The sequence below is a fragment of the Orycteropus afer genome, unplaced genomic scaffold (genome assembly GCF_000298275.1).
Source record: "Orycteropus afer afer isolate SDZICR_OR568_19922 unplaced genomic scaffold, OryAfe1.0 scaffold00036, whole genome shotgun sequence".
Taxonomy (NCBI): Eukaryota; Metazoa; Chordata; class Mammalia; order Tubulidentata; family Orycteropodidae; genus Orycteropus; species Orycteropus afer.
In genome coordinates, this window is record NW_006921623.1 from 2,376,961 (window position 1) to 2,393,134 (window position 16,174).

A 16,174-nucleotide genomic window follows, 5' to 3' on the forward strand; every position below is an offset into this window, starting at 1 on the left:
CAGTCCCTGAGGAGGCCGCAGCTGGGAGCAATACTGCAAATATGAGAACCTTAACAAAGTTTCTGCCCCTCCAGTGTTGGATGGCCTGGGTTGAGGGGCGGGGTGGAGGGGGTGGGAGGGGGCTTGTGTGGGGAGTGGCGTTTGTGGAAACCAGACATGCTGGCAGCTTAGGGGGAAGTGGCAGAGTGGGGTGGGGGAGGGGTGGCGGATTTTGGATTGGGGTTTCGTTCCATTTCAGCCACCAGGACTGCCCCCGTCTCCCACTTCTCCCAGTTCCTCTGGAACTTCTATTTCCTCTCTCTCTCCTCTGCACCCACCCTCCTTCAGCTTTGCGTTCAGAGTCCTGTAGCCTTTGGGGGAGAGGGAGGACAGGAAAGGTCCCCATCTCTCCTCTTCCCCCTCTCCATCTGTGGAGCTCCACATCCCTCCTCCCCTTGGTTCTCTGCCCCCACCTGCTTTTCCTTCTGTCTTTTCCTGCCTCATTTCCTCTCCCTGCTGATGTGGCTGACCCCTCCCTCCCCCTCCCTGCAGGCGGCTGGCCAGGTGGGCAGGTGCCAGCCAGAGCTGTAAATAGAGCGCTGCGCTTTTGTGCCGGTTTGTGAGTGTGCTGTATTTCTGTGTTTTGATAGAAGTCACGCAAAAAAAAAAAGATGAATCCTCTGCCCGACCTTTCCAACCCCGTTCCCCATCTTCAAACTAGGACCCCTTCCTCCCATTCCTCTAGACCCAGGGACATGCTGTCCTACACACCCACCCACTGTTTGCAGTGTCTCTGGGTTTATAAAGGATACCATTTCTGTCCCCTGCCCAAGTGGTCAAATGACATCAGACCACGTAGTGAGCCCAGTAGGGCTGAGATCCCAGGACTGTAGCCTGTCTGCTGCTGAGCGATTATTCAGGGAGCACACACGTGTGTGCCTGCAATAGTGTGTGCCCCACGTGGTGACACCATCTGGGTGTTCCCTGCTGCTACTACATCTTAGCCCGAATTTGGTATCTTTTGTCTCCAGTCTGGGATGAAGGAAAGGAGGAAGAGGAGGTGATTGAATGACCTGCTTGAGTGGAGCCATGAAGGGGGTGACATGGTGCCACTGAGCCTGTGGTGGCCAAGGTGGTCCTGTGCCTGCTGCAGTACCCTTGGACCAGGTACCCTCCAGGGTCCTGGATCATCCAGAGGCTGTCACCTACTTCTTACAAAAGGAGGAAGGAAAAGGTTTGCCTGAGTCAGTCTGCCCCAGCCTCCACCCCTGAGGATGGAATCAGGGAAGTGTTGAAGGGTGGCAGGGGAGATTCCCACTCTCTCCCTCTGCCTGGCAAGGCTCCTGTGCCCAGGGTTTGGGTGTGAACCAGGTCAGCCTGCCTACCCAGGCTCAGCCACTGCCTCTCCCTTAGCCCCCTGTTCTCAGAAGAGTTCCCTGCCACCTCTGGTCAGAGCTGAAGCCATACACAACTGGGTGTTTTGGCCCCAGGAGAAAAAGACTTTTCTCACTTCCTTTCCTGCCTTGTGAGGTGGCAGGGCAGTTCCCTGGCTGAGGCCTTTAGTGTCCTGCCTCCAGGGCCATGGGCCATTTCTAGACAGGGTATCCTCTGTCAAGGCCTCCATCCCCAGTCTTCTCAATGTGCAGGGCCAGTCTTGCTTTGGCAGCTGTCACAAAGGGAATTTGCTCCACTTCCCCCATGTCTGGTGCTGTCCTCAGTCCACCATCAGCCAGCTCTTCTGGGCTGGCTGCAGGTTCCTGCCTTCCCCAGCACCTCCCAGGGGCCAGGGCTGGACCCTCTATTTTGGGGCCACCTGCCCTCCATCCTGCCAGGTGCTTTGCCTGTCCTGCCTCAACCTGGGCCCTGGGCCCATGAGCCCCCCACCCCTGACCCAGGAGTCCTCAAACTGTCTGACTAAGTGTTTCCTGCCCGGAGGAGAGAGTGGTCAGACCACAGGGGCCCATGCCCTCCCCAAACCCCTCTTCTACCACCAGTCTAGCTTTCTAAGGTGAACTCCACAGGCCAGCCTACTCCCTCCATTCATGGCCATACCCCCAGCCATTTTGTACCATTATATAAATATATATATATATATATAAATATATAAATAACAATATGTGAAGACATCATCTTGGTTTTTATTTTGAAACAATTTTTAGGCTTGTTCCGGGGGTCTCTGTGCTGCCTGTACTGTATTGACCTGTTTTATAGGTGCCTTTTTATTAAAAAGAGAAAATTCAAAATCCAGCCTCTTGCTTTTTGTGCTTCTGTGTCTGGCTTCTTCAGCCCAGCTTGCTCTTGGATGCTGAGAGTAAAAAGGGGGACCCCAGGGCTTCCCAGTGGTCTGTGGTAAAGGCACAGTTCCAAGAACCTCAGCGCTGATCTCCCTGATGGGGGTCTTCCAGGGAGCTAGGCCTATTGGCTTAAGTGGAGCTGGGCAACCCAGATGTGTCCCTGACTTGAAGCCCCTCACCAGATCCGAGGCTGGGGAGGAGGGAGGGATTGCCCAGAAATGCCTAACGGCACCGGTAGCGTGGAACAGCTTCCTCTGGTTCCATATGAGTAGTATCCTCTCGGGGCAGGGCTTCCTCGGGGCCCTGGGGACTTCCCGGCCCAGGTCTTCACTCATACTACCTTGCCTAAGGCAAGGCCCAGAGGGACTGCACTCTGGGCTTGGCCTGCAGGCAAGGGGCTGACAATGTGACTTCCAGCCCCTGACTCATAACTCCTTTCACCTCAGGGGTCTACATCTCCATTCTGCCTCTTGGCCAAGTACTCGCTCTGCTGTAGCCGGAGACTGCTCTAGTAGTTCGCACTGTCCCCCTAGTGTGTGGGAAGGGAGTCTGAGAAGGAAGAATCTGCTCAGAACCCACCAGCATTCTGGATCCAATCTCCCCTGGTTGCTCTTTGCCCTATGTCTACTTCTGCTCTGGGCAGAGGAAACAGCTGGGTTCTGTTTATATTTGTCCCTCTTTGGGGCTGCAGAATGGGTATCTTTCCCACATTCGGCTTCTCCCCTGCTGGCTTGGCCTTGGTTCTTCCTCAGGACACTGGCTATGTCTCTGAGAGCACTTGTGTTTGCCCTTAACCTGCAGATCTGCCAGGTTCCATTTGTCTGTCCCAATGCTGGTGTGATCAGAGCCAGGAGCAGCTGCCTGAATGGAGTCAGTCTGAGCTTCCTGGTTGGTCAAATGGCTACAGGGCTGGGGGCCTGGCAGAATGTCTGTTTCTGTCAAGGACTGAGATATGTCAAGGCCACACTCCCTGGTCAGCTTGCCTTACCTCGACCCCAACTTCCACCCATCCCCTGGTGCTCAGCTTCCCCTGGCTTCATTCTGCAGGTCGAGTAGGAGGAAAGCTGGGTAGCTGTGGAAGTCTGAGGCCAGATGATGATAGAGTACGTACTGGAAGGGGATTGATTTTCCCTTTTGTCAATGGCAGAAGTAAATTTGTTTCCTGAGTTTTGGATGGTTCAGATGAGAGAAGGTGTGTGGGGTCCTTTCAGCCCAAGGTGATATAGATGTGCACAGGTAGCCTTTGCTTTGCCTTTGGGCTACTTTCCTCTCCCTGGACTCCAGTCTAGCCACGGGGCTGAGAGAAGAGCTGGCAGGGACATCCTAGAAACAGGGGTTGGCTCATCCATCTCTGCCATATGAAGATGCTGGCCAAGGTGAGCTCTTAGGAACATAACTCTTGTTGAAAGGGGTTCCAGAGTCACTATATCCCTGCAAAAAAAGCAGAAACAAAAAAGGATGCTGGGGCCTAGAAGGTGGTAAGGGAGGTGGCATTTTCTGACTCAGAGAGACTGCTCTTGCGCCAACTTGGGAAGAGCTGGCAAAGGGAGGCAGGGCCGGCACAGCCCAACTTGGTGAGAAGCCGAGACAGGTCACTACGGAACTTCACGCCAGCGAAAGTGTAGAGCACAGGGTTGAGGCAGCAGTGGGCCAGGCCCAGGAACTCACTCATTGTGATGGCCACAGAGAGATAGCTGTTCAGTTCACACTTAGTGCCCATGGCCTTCAGCCTCACCAAGGTGTCCAAGAAGATGATGATGTGATAGGGAGACCAGCAGAGAAAGAAGACACTAGTCACCAGAATGGCCACCCTGACTGCCTTCTGCCGCTGAGGGCGCCGCTGGGCCTGGCACAACCTGTGCACCACCCCCACGTAACACCAGCCCATCACCATCATTGGCAGCAGGAACCCACCAATATGGTAGAGGAAGCGGGAAATGAACCAGGCATTGCTTTCTGCTTGGTTCTCTTGGGAGAAGATGCAGCGTGGCAGGGAGTTGTTGTGATGGTCTTGGCTGACCTTGGCAAAGAGAAGCTCTGGCAAGGCGAAGAGGAAGCCCGCCAGCCAGATGGTGGCACAGGTGATGTGGATGGAGAGGAGGCGGCGGTGGCGGTAGGCATGGACAGCGTGGACAATGGCCAGGTATCGGTCCACGGCAATGCAGGCCAGGAGCAGGCTGCTGCAGTAGAAGTTGACCTTGTGCAGAGCTATCACAGTTTTGCAGAGGAAGGTGCCCAGGACCCAGCCCACAGAGCCCTCGGCCACAGCAAAGGGCAGGATGAAGACTAGTATCAGGTCGGCCACTGCCAGGTGGAACAGGAAGGTCTCTGTGGAGCTGCGTGTCTGCCGGTGACGCTCCAGGATCACTAGCACCAAGATGTTGCCCATCATGCCCAGGAGGAAGATGAGGCCATAAGCCACGGGCATGAATGTGGCCTTGAAGGAGGCCAGTAGGGGGCCCTCAGCTGTGGAGCAGAAATAGTTTTCCATCGGGGACACCGTGCTGTCACTGTAGTTGCTGAATTCCTTGTACTGCAAGGACAAAGGAGACAGGAGGGTAGGGAACTGAGGACCTGGACTTTCCTCTCCAAGAGAAAACCCAACTCCTTTCCTATCTCTCCTCCACCCCCAGGATAACTGCTTTTGTCCCTTCACTCCCTATTTGTGCCACTGACCAATCCCGTTTTCCTTTGCTTTTTCCAACTTCAGTTTTCTCATTGGTAAACCAAACCAGTTGCCCTTGAGTCAACTTTGACTCATGGTGAACTTACATGTGTCAGAGTAGAGCTGTGCTCCACTGGGTTTTCAGTGGCTTCTTTTTTTGGGAGTAGATCACCAGGCCTTTTTTTCAAGGCACCTCTGGGTGAACTCAACCTCCAACTTGCAATTATCAGCCAAGTGTGTTACCCATGTACACCAGTCAGGTGTACACTCTTCTTATTGGTGAAAAGAACTAATTCTTCACAAGATAGTGATATGATGAACGGAGACACATGTATGGTGTGGATGTCCTTTGTAAACTCTGAAGTGCTGTATACCTCTAAGTTACTTTGTGTGTTCATATTTCCTCAGGTATGGGAAGCTGCAGCCCAGGGTCTGGAATGAGGGCTTCAATTTTGGGGAAGAATCTGGGTGGGATGAGGAGCTATCTGTTCTGATTCTGAAGAGAACAGTGGGCACTGAAGCCTGGATCCTGCTGGGAGTGGGAAGACGAATGGGGCTTGACATACACCCTATTCCTGACTGTAGTCATTACAACTATAATTGTGGTAATAGTCATATATTTGTTGAGGACGCCAGGCATCCTGCTAGGGCCTTATTTCATTTAATCTGCACAACAAACTCAAGGTATATAATATTACTCCTGTCTGGCCCAAGAGGCCTCTACTAACTCACTGCCGTCAAGTAGAATCCAACTCATAGCGACCCCTCCTTGGGTTTCTGAGGCAGTGTCACTTTGGAAATAGATTGCCCAATCTTCCTTCCAAGGAATTGTTGATGGGTTTGAACCGGCAGCCTTCTGTTTATCAGTCAAATGCCTTAGGCACTACGCCACCAGAGCTTCCGCCCAAGGGGCCAGAGCTGTTAAATTTCTGGCTTGGAACCCACCATTTTTCTACTTTCAGAGCCAATGGTTCCTCCACTGAGCAGGCCTGCCTGGGGCTACCAGGGTTAAACCGCTCCCTGCTACTTGCCATCACTAATAAACCTCCTTCCAGCTCTCAGCTTGCAGCAAGGAGAGTTTCAGAAGCAGAAAGCCCAGAGGCAGAGAGAGAGGCAGCAGGAAGTAAGGAGACACAAGGAGACGCGGGTATGGGGCTGAGGGAAGGAGTGTGTTCCAAGTGGAGGGGGCGTGCCCAATTTGTCTCCGGAAGTCCCCTCTTCCCCACCCTCCTTCCCTTCCCCTCTCTATACCGCTCCCCTGCTCCTCCCACTCCCTGACCTAGCACTCAGGTTGTTTACCCAGCTAACCACAAAGGAAGACGCGGGTGCCTGTTTTCATACCTTTCACTCACAGCTGTCCCACTGCACCTGCTATAGCTCCTCCCCAGCTCTGTTCTTCCCACCCCTCCCTAGCCAGCCCCCTGCCCACAGCAATTCAAAACCATTATAGCCAACTGATGTGGTTTCAGAACGACCATTCTATAAATGATGAGTGCAGGGAGGCAGAGGATGGGATGAGGTACCCTTCCCCTCAGGCTCTGAGTGATCCCATACTGCTCTCCTGGGAGAGGAGGGTCCCAGGTGACTCCAAGCAGGGGGTGGTTAGATTGGCTACCCACAGGACTTTCTTGCCACATAAGAGCTCTGGTTGTGGGTCACACACTCACTCTCAATGGTGGGCAGAGTAATTCACCAACCTGGGTTTTACCTTTCTGGTACCTGAGGCAGGCAGCTCTGTGAGAAGGGGGGCAGATCCATTAGTGCAATGGTGAACCATCTGTTCCCTGCCCCACTCCCCCCTGCCCAATATCTCTCTGCCTTTTTCACCCTAATGCTTAGAACTCTCCTTATGCTTTCTCCATGGGCTCCATTCCTGCCAACTTCACTCCACTTGTCTATCTCCTACGTGGTGGGGAGGGTGAGTTTTCCCACACTGGTCCCATCCATCAGGATCCTACTTAAAGTCCTTCACTGACTCCCTGTGACCTATAAACAGTAGTTTCTTTTTATCTTGATCATTTTTCTTTTCAATTTCACATTTAATTGAACTGTCAATTATGGGAAAAAAAAAAATTATGTTTGTCATAAAAATTCCCCAACAAAAGATTGGAATAAGCCCACCTCACACGAAAGATTGCAATAGTGCATTCACACAACAGAATACTATGCAGGGTTTATCCACATGTCCTCTTAGGGAAAAATGTTTAAAACATATTGCTAAATTTCCGAACCAATTGGTAGAGTATTGCAGACAGCACGATCCCATTGACTTTTGTGGTATACTGAATTACTTATTATGGCCCTTTTGGCTGTGGTCTTTGTGACTCCCACCAGATGACTGGGTGCAACTATGCAAATGTGAGGAGACTGTGGCCCACCAAGAGGACTGGATAGCTTGCTAACAATGTAAATAAGGTGTACTGCCCCCTTATGGGCGTGTTGTTGTTATTGTTGGTATGTGCCATCAAGTCGGACCTGGCTCATAGCGACCCCTTCTTGGGTTTCTGAGCCGGTATTACTATAGAAGTAGATTGCTCAACCTTCCTTCTGAGGAGTAGCTGGTGGGTTTGAACCATCAGCCTTCTGGTTAGCAGTCAAGTGCCTTAGGTGCTATGCTACCAGAGCTCCTCCAATGGGGGTGTTGTTGTTGTTGTTGTTATGTGCCGTCGAGTCAGACCGACTCATAGAGACCTCTCCTTGGGTTTCCAAGGCAGTATCTCTATGGAAGTAGATTGCCCCATCTTCCTTCTGAGGAGTGGCTGGTGGGTTTAAACTGCCAGCCTTCTGGTTAACAGTCAAGTGCTTTAGGCACTATGCTACCAGAGTTCCCAGTGGGGGTAGGACCATGCAAATAAGATCTATGGAACCCTTACGTGATTGGTCAGTTATGCCTTCCTGCTAGGTTTAAAATGAGCCATCCCAGAGGTGGGAAGGCAGTGGTGGGGGGTGAGGGGTAGAGGTAGGGTGTGGAATCTCACTACCATCTAGAAAGAAGAGCCAGGAGTGGAGCACCTCCTTTGGACTTGGGATCCTTGCACTGAACCTCCACAATCCAGGAGAGGGAGAGCTATGCTACTGGAGACAATGAGAAACAACGAGAAGCAGCAGCAGGGAAATGGCAGCAGCAGAGGCAGCAGAAACAGACCGGCCTGAGACAGAGGGGTGACATCCTGGCCCACGCAGTGAGCAAGTTGAGTGCCCTCTGACAGGAGGCTTAATGGCGGAGTGGGGTACAACTGGCATTTATCACCAGAGCTAAAAGAGCTTTGTAACACTTGCCCCAGTAGGGCAGAGGCCAAGGGACCGTGGGGCTGAAAGGCCAAGGACCAGAGAGAGACATGCCTGTAAGCACTGAGAAAAGGCTGTTCACTTTGAAGAACTGTATCCGAAGTCATTTCTGATGCTGATTTGTAACCTGTTACTTCTTTAGTAAACCCCATAATCATGAGTATCATTTGTAAGTTCTGTGTAGACATCTCAAATTATCAAACCCAACATAGAAGTAGAGAGTGCCCTGGGAGGGATGACTGTTGTCAGAACTGGTAAGAATGTTGGAGTCCACCTCATAGGAATCAACCTCAGTCTGCTGATGTTCATCTTAATTCTCCTTCCTGCTTGTGAAATTACAGGAAGTCAGATGCCACCCCGATGCCATTTTTACAACTTTCTTTAAGGTATGCCCACCATTTGGATAGATGGACGGACAGGCTGAGTGATCAGGTGTGTGTAGGCAGCGAGGAGTGTTAAAAAAGAAAATAAAGTGTGCCCACTATTGTGGGTGGATCATAAGGTGTTCCTGGGACAGAGTGGGGCTGGGGGAGGCTCCAGGCTTCCCCCTCTTGCCTTTAAGCCAGAGCCCTCTACTTTTGCCTCATGTGTTGTTTCATGCATAAGCTTTTCTTGAAGAAAATGGTTCTACATCTCAAAAAGTCTTTTGAAAACCATGGACCTGTAAGGTGAGGCCTAACCTACCCAACAGAGCCTTTGACTTAATTCCTTCAGGCACTTTATCGTCCAGGTACATCATTCTACTGGCTGCCAACCCCAACACCCTAATATTCTTGGCTCCAAAACTTTTCTCAAACTCCTCCTTTTGCTGGGCAGGCCTTTCTTCCCAAGTTTGCCTATCTAATTTCTACTCTTCCTGCAAGGCCCAACTCCATACCACTGCCTTCTTACATCTTAGCCCTTCCCACTTGGAATGATATTCTCTCCTTAAAACATTAAGTGTGTCTTTATTACAGCACTCAGGGTGAGCTCATGGACTCAGGCCTTTTGTGTCCCTCTCACAAGGTCATGTGTTTTACACATGGCCGACATGCAACAAACATTTATGGAACTACTCTGGAAGAAGCTTCCATGAGAGGCCAAGGGATCTTTATATTTTGGGACTTTCTCTGCATCTCAGAGGGATTCAGACACTCCTACATGTCCCTCTTCAACTCCTGCCTCCTCCCCATACCCCTGACTGCCTGGAATCTGTCCTTGTGTTCTCTCTTGGTATTGGGAGCTATTCCCAATATTGTCATTGAGCACAACCATTTGACTCATCTTGGAACTCAGAAGGCATTAAAGGGGGAAACACTGGGAGGTTAGTAGTCTCTAGGAAAAGCAAAGCAATTCAGGCCAAGGAAGAAGAGACACAGGCCATGGGATGGTTAGCAGGACTGGATTCCACTTTCCTCAGCAGGTTGTCCCACTGTCCAATGGATGGCTTAGGTCCTGACAATCTGGCTGGCCTAGAAGACTCTATAAGAACCCCTCAAGTCCTTGTCTTCCAAAGCATCCAGGCTGATTGGTTTAGTGCTTATTTAAAATCAGCACAGTGGGACATCTCCTAGGGCTCCAGAGTCTCTGTCTCCTGAGAACCCAGCAGAAGATTTGGAAGGGACAGCTTACTGCCCCATCCTCCTTGCCGAGAGGTATTTGTTTGGTAAAGTGCTCAGGCAGGGAGGGAAAGATGGTAGGAAGATCGTTTGTGCAGTGCTGAAAGCTGGCAGTACGTCCCAGCAATAGGTGTCAAACACCTATTTTTGGGGTTAGGAGTGGTGTGTGTTAAAGCCACTTCCCACAGTTTTGGGGGCTTAGGAGTGGCGTGTGTTAAAGCCACTTCCCACAAACAGGGGATCAAGTATCTCCACCCTACCCCAAACTATGGAGAGAGTTAATAAAACAAGATTGGCTCTGGCCTGGCTGGAAGTTGAGGAATCAAGAATCCTGAGATGCAAAAGGGAGCCCTCCAAGACTCACACTCAGAAAAACACAGGGGAGGCAATTGGAATGAGTGACTCAGTCTTCGATGTAAAAAGCTACGGAAACCCAAGGCCTTCAGTCACACACAATCTGACAGCAACATGCACCCTGTGTAAACACAGACTTGTACCAAATGGGGCCACACGAGCAAGTGGCACCCAGTAGACAACAAGCTACACATAGACCAGGGACTCCTGCCCTAAAGAAGGCAAGAGAGCCTGATGACCAGAATGAAGCTGAGCATAGAGCCAGGAATGTAGTTAGGAATTGTGTGAGCACTGGGAGCGGGGACAGGAGGAGAGGCTGGCACAGTGCCCTGGTACTGAGGTGGCAGCAATGGCAGATACTAAACAGTGGGATCCACACATGTTACTCTTCTCCTTTCTTCCTTCTGACCTTCCTTCTTTTCTTCCTTGGGAATCACTTTAGGACCCAGGTCACTTAATGGATAATTAAAGTCTCCAAGACCCTCTGACTTCTCCAAATCATGAAGTTGCCTCACTTTCTTGCACTGGCCAGCGTGAAGCTGGGAAACGTTTGCTGACTATGATTCTATGTCAGCAGGTGTATGTGTGTATGTGTCGGGGTGGTCTCTAGAGCATTCCTCAGGGATCTGTCCTAGAGTCCTTCCTCTTTGCACTCATAGCTCTCTCTTGGCTGAGTACATGGGTGAGGTCTGAGAACATTTTCAGACAATGCAGGATTTTCCACAGGCTGGAGCTATGGGACCAAACTAACCTGATGGAATTACATGCAGAAAATATAGAGACCTGAACTCAGGTTCCAACCATCAGCTGTCCAGGGGCAAGTTAGGGAAGACCTGGCTTAACAACAGTTCCTGAGAAGAATACCCAGGAGTTTGTTAACTGCAAGTTTAAGATAAATTAAATCAACAAGGTGGTGTTATCTTATGCTAAGGTTACCTTATACTAGGTGAACAGAAACCTGTAAGTAGGTAACTGGGCACCAGTCCAGTTTGGATCACCAGTTTGTTGAGGGGTCTGGAAAACCCCACCCTGTGAGGAAGTTTTCAAGTACTGGAGGTATAGAGTCTTGGGAAGGGAAGACCTGAATCCATGAGTGCTGCCTTCAGGGATCGGAAAAAGCCCTCATAGGCAAGAGGGCAGAGAATGGACTTTTGTGTGAACTTCCAGAGGATAGACTGGGAACAATGGATACAAATTGGGTGTTGGTGGATATTCCAGTCAAAGGAGAGAACTTTCTAATAGGTAGATCTTTCCAACAAAGGGATTGGGACTGTGGGAGGAAGGGGAATGTTTGAGCCAAGGTGTGTGGGATCTCTGCCCTCAAATGCCCTTTGCTCATAGCCTACCAGATGCTGGTTCTGTCTGCACACCGCGTCCAGAGCTAAGCTGGTTCTTGGTATGATCTTCACCTAGCTCCGCATCCAGAAGCTGATGGCTTCTCTAGCCAGTCCTGCAGCCCGTGAATGTTCCAGCCTGATCTTTCTTCTCAGCCCTGACGAGTGAGGCAAGGCTACCTACTGAGAGCATGGCTCACTCAGGCCAAATCCTAGGCTCTGAGGGCCTGAGTCATGCTGGCTGTAGGAGGCGTCTGCACACAGATGCAGGCTATGACTCTGGCAATGGGAGCTCACACAGGTTCCATCCCCTTTTATGTCCCTGTCTGTATAGTCCCAGCCAAGGGTGAGGAGCTGGAAGTGGAGCAGGCCAGAGCGTCTTTCCTTCCAGCTTTCAGTGGCTTGAGAGATGTGAGGGACAGGAGGAATGAGACCAGGCTAAGGGGAAGGATATAGATCTGTAACCCTTACTCTAATCTCCCCTCAGAGGGCCTATGCTCCCTAAAGACCATTTGAAACTCTTCCTTGTCATGTATCACCTCTCCCCCACCCCCACCCTTGAGGAGTAAACTTTCTAGACTCCCCTTCCATCTCTACTCTGGAGGTTTGGACCAACAGGAACATGGTAGTGCGCTGGATGTGCCTTAAAGCTACCCCCAACTGTGCACTGAGTCTTTAGGTTTAAGGGGCTCCCTACCTGACACCCTAAAATCTATTTACACTTAGGGGATAGAATTGTACAGTCCTAGGGACAGTTAGACATACCTCCTAGGTGTACACAGCAACTACTTGAAGCCAATTTCTTGGGGGTAATACTAGTTTCAATATTATGTCTCATCATCATTCCTGAAAGAATACTCATTCTTGTGTCTTGATTCTCTGATCCAAATCCATGGTCACTTTTCTGTTATTGTGCCAGAGCAGTGCGATCAGCCACAGTCTGCATCCTCAAAGAAGGTGAGAGTTCCAATGGAGACTCTAAAGCCTTTGTGGCTGAGCTCAGATTCTCCTCAACACTGACCTCCTCCCCAGGCTGGTCCTGAATCTCTCCCTCTTCTCTGACTCCTCCAACCTCCCCCAGTTAGGGCTTTCTCTACTGGGGTTCCTCTGGGACTTTTGACCGAGTGGTGGTGGTGATCCTCCCATCCCCCAAGGTAAAGCCCAGAGCCAGCCTAAACCAGTTTTGGTTCCTCTTCTTCACACCTCTTTGATGAAATGAGATGATGCATGTGAACAGCCATTGCAGCCTGTGATGCTCTGGACACACTTAAGTCATGGTTTGTGGTGATCATCACTGGGGAAAGGTCAGGGGAAACATGTGACCTGAGGCTTAGATCATCCAGCCAAGCCTTTGTCTGGCTATATAGCAGCATCCCCTCCTGGTTGCTGTGCAGGGTAGGGCTGGATTATGACTGGCTACTGCAGAGTCGGTCTGACTCGAGGACACATAACAACAACAGCAACACTGCAGGCCAGATTCTGTTGGGAAGAGGGTCCGTACTCTCAGCTCAAGGCTCCTATAGAGAGGGGCTTCCTAGGTCTGCCTACATCTACCCTCCCAGCAGGAGGGGTCCCTGACATACCCACCCCAGGGGCATGGCTCTTCTTTCTAGTATAAGACTTTTTTGTGTTTGGATCCTGTATATGGGATTTAGCAGCCCACCTTAAGAAAATGGACAGTTTAAGCAACTAGAACTGATCTTAGATTTTAAGAGAAGGAAGAGATGACATGATGACCAACTCTTGACTTAAGGCTAAGAGCTCCCAGTTCTTAACCCAACGTAGGAGTATAGAATCCAGTGCTCTAGGAAAATGAACCTGTGCTTGTTTTGGACAAGGATAGAAAGGGGAACAGGAAGCAAAAGGAATGGAAGAAGCTAGAATACCTTCAGAGAGAAAAAGCTTGTGAAGGCCTTGAAGATATGACAAGTCAATAAACATTGAGAAGCTGCTATGTGCAAAGCTCTTCTCCCACTCTGCCATTCATGAGCCAGACCATTTCAGGGCCTCCATGCTGTGAGACACTGTGGGGGAGCCTGACATAACTGCTCAAGGCCCTGCTGTGAGTGAGGTGGGTGGAGATAAAGGATCCAGGGGTCAACAGTCCTGGAGAGATTGTATGTAGGAGAGACATAAAGTGAATGCAGGAAAAGTCATTGGGAGTTGGTTGAAGCACAGATGGCCTTGGGTTTCTGGCTAGACCCTGATTGAGGGGTCCAGGCATGCTTGGATGCCTGGCTAAGGACCACCTATTTGAGGTGTGACATGAAACAAGTCCCCAGTTCTCTTCTTTTGGCCATAGATTTTCTTTGTGATATGGGCTGTCCCCTACTTGCTATCTCCCAAGCCCCTGCCACCACTGGTCTCCAGTAGGTCACGCAGTGGAGTGAGATGTGTGCTCCACCCTGAGGTTTCTCAGAAGCCAGGACTCAAGCTGGTTACTGTGATATCCAACTGGGTCAGGGCTCGTGGTCAGCTTGAAGCTGCAGGCACGGCACAGGAAGACCCCAGTAACCCAAAAGAGGGAGACCAGGGGCCAAGACCAGGTTGGGGGCATGCCACTTTGTTGGGGCAGTGGGGTTTCAGTCTGATTTGGGGTATTGCCCAGACTCCGTAATTAGATTCAGGGCTGGCTTCACAGGTGTGGGGCCTATGCAGTCACATGGGGCCCTGAGCTTAGAAGTGCTCCGTGGGGTTTAGTTCTTTGCTACCGCAATCGTGAAATTCTTAATAATTCTTGAACAAAGGACACTGAGATTTTCAGTTTGCTTTGGGTCTCTCAGAGTATGTAGCCAGTACTGATCACACTCATAGTCCTGGCTTTGCTTTAACTAAGGGTTGAATCTGAGAGGCCAAGCTGGGGAGTAATTAGTCCTTCTCACTTCCTCTCCATGTTCTACTTATACTTCCATGCCTTGGGACCTGCGCAAGTGAGAGGGAGGTTTTCCCAAGCAAGTCTGGAAACACGGTTGGTGGAGTTACCATATTAGACATATTAGACTCTAGCAGGGGAGCTAGCGGGATCAGAGAATATCTCAGGGTGAGTTTAGGATCAGGAGGGCTGTTAGATACAAGAGAGAGGACAGTAGGTCCTTCATGATCTAGCCCAGTATACAGCTCAGATAGATGTCCTCTTCCCAGAAGTGCTCTTGGCCACAGAGGAAAAGGAGAAAGAACTGTGAAGAAGTTTCCAAGAAACCCTTACTACTTCTCTGCTGTCCACACCCAAGGAACCCTGGTTTAGCTGTACCCCACACATGTTCTTTGGGAGCCCAATGACAACCAAGCCAACTTAACTGCTATGCTTTACTGGAGAAACTTGGGTGGGTGTTAGAGAGTGGTGCTGGGGACCATCTTCTTAGCCTACCTGAGCAAACTCCACCAAGAAGGCCTTATCTCTAGAGATTCCAGCCCTTTGAGGGAGGCCACAACATGCTGTAGGACATTTTTTGGATTAACAGAGAGCCAGAGGTTTTTTCACCAACCTGGCACCCTCCCTCCCGACTTAGAGCCGTCTGGAGTCTTTCTCCTTTTGCTGGCTACTTGACCTCACGATTCCTCAGTTTAGCACAGAACCATTGTCTAAAAGTTCCAGCAAGTGATAGTTTTCTCTTCTTGGCTATGAGCTATTGGAAGGCAAGTTCTCAACTTCTCCATCCAACACAGAATGTACTGTCCTGATAATGTAATTATAAAGGAAGAGATGAATAACTGTGTTGACTGATCTATTACTAATGCTAGCTTCCGGACATTAAGAAAACCTCCAAAGCACTTTCCTGTCTAGTTCCTTACTCCAGCACTAAGAGAGAAGGAGAGAATCCCCTACTGAAGAATGGAGAGGTAAAGTGACTTCTTTCAGGTCACACAGCAAATCACTGGAGGATGCAGGACCTGAAAACCCTTATCTTCCAACCCCATCTAAAGAATACCTATTAGGAGCAACAGCTCTACCTATCTACTTCCTCCACAGAATGGAAAACAAGATCCTAAAAGACAGGTGCCAATGTGCCCGTTTAGACTTTGCAGATCCACAAGGGATGGGGATCCCCAGGCTGTCCCCTCTCCCTTGGGTACAGGGTATTTAGAATTCCAAGCAGGGCCTGGGTGACCAGGAACTGCCTGTCCCTACTCACCATGTCTTCCATGTAGTTCATGAGGTCTAAGTCCAGGGTAAAGGGGTAGTTCATGGCTGCGGCTGTGCGTCACCAGACTGGTCACTATCTGATGTTGAGAGGCTCTCCGCCTGGTGCCTATAGAGAGGTAGCAGCCGCCAGCTGCATACTTAAACAAATAAGCAGCACCTTGTCTCCTGGGGCGGTGTAAGGCCTCTGTCTACCTCACAACTCATCACTTTTTTTTTTCCACTGGGTCTTTTCTTTCTTTTTTTTTTTTTTAAGAAAAAGGGAAAATCCCCACAGTATCAGTGCTAGTCAAGCATTTCAGCTACTTTCCTGGCAATAGTGTCTCAATTAGGGCTTGTGATTAGTTTAAAGACTGCCCCTCACTTCTCTGCCCTGTCCCCCCACAAGCCTCTCATTAAGGACACACACCTTGTAACAGAATACCACCACACAAGTCGGCAGGGTCGTGAAACTCCAGGTGGGAAGGGAACAGGGAAAGAGCCCTTCCAGAAATGTGGCCTCCAAGCCATCTCCAGACCTA

The 16,174-nt window shown here is 50.3% G+C and overlaps 1 protein-coding gene across 1 annotated transcript; it reads right to left on the minus strand.

The window, feature by feature from the left end:
* Positions 1 to 3,741: 3,741 nt before the first annotated feature.
* On the minus strand, positions 3,742 to 15,699 carry CXCR5 (C-X-C motif chemokine receptor 5). The gene is made up of 2 exons (XM_007936590.1): positions 15,646 to 15,699; positions 3,742 to 4,806 (listed from the first exon to the last, which is right to left on the minus strand). The coding sequence occupies exons 1-2, from the start codon at positions 15,697 to 15,699 to the stop codon at positions 3,742 to 3,744; spliced, it is 1,119 nt and encodes a 372-aa protein (XP_007934781.1).
* Positions 15,700 to 16,174: the final 475 nt, after the last annotated feature.

What these genes read in the sequence shown, in the direction of transcription:
- CXCR5 (XM_007936590.1), bottom strand. Translation starts at nt 15,699, where the DNA reads ATGAACTACCCCTTTACCCTGGACTTAGACCTCATGAACTACATGGAA. An exon ending in TGAACTACATGGAAGACATG is followed by an intron (nt 4,807 to 15,645) that starts GTGAGTAGGGAC and finishes TTGTCCTTGCAG; the next exon opens with TACAAGGAATTCAGCAACTA.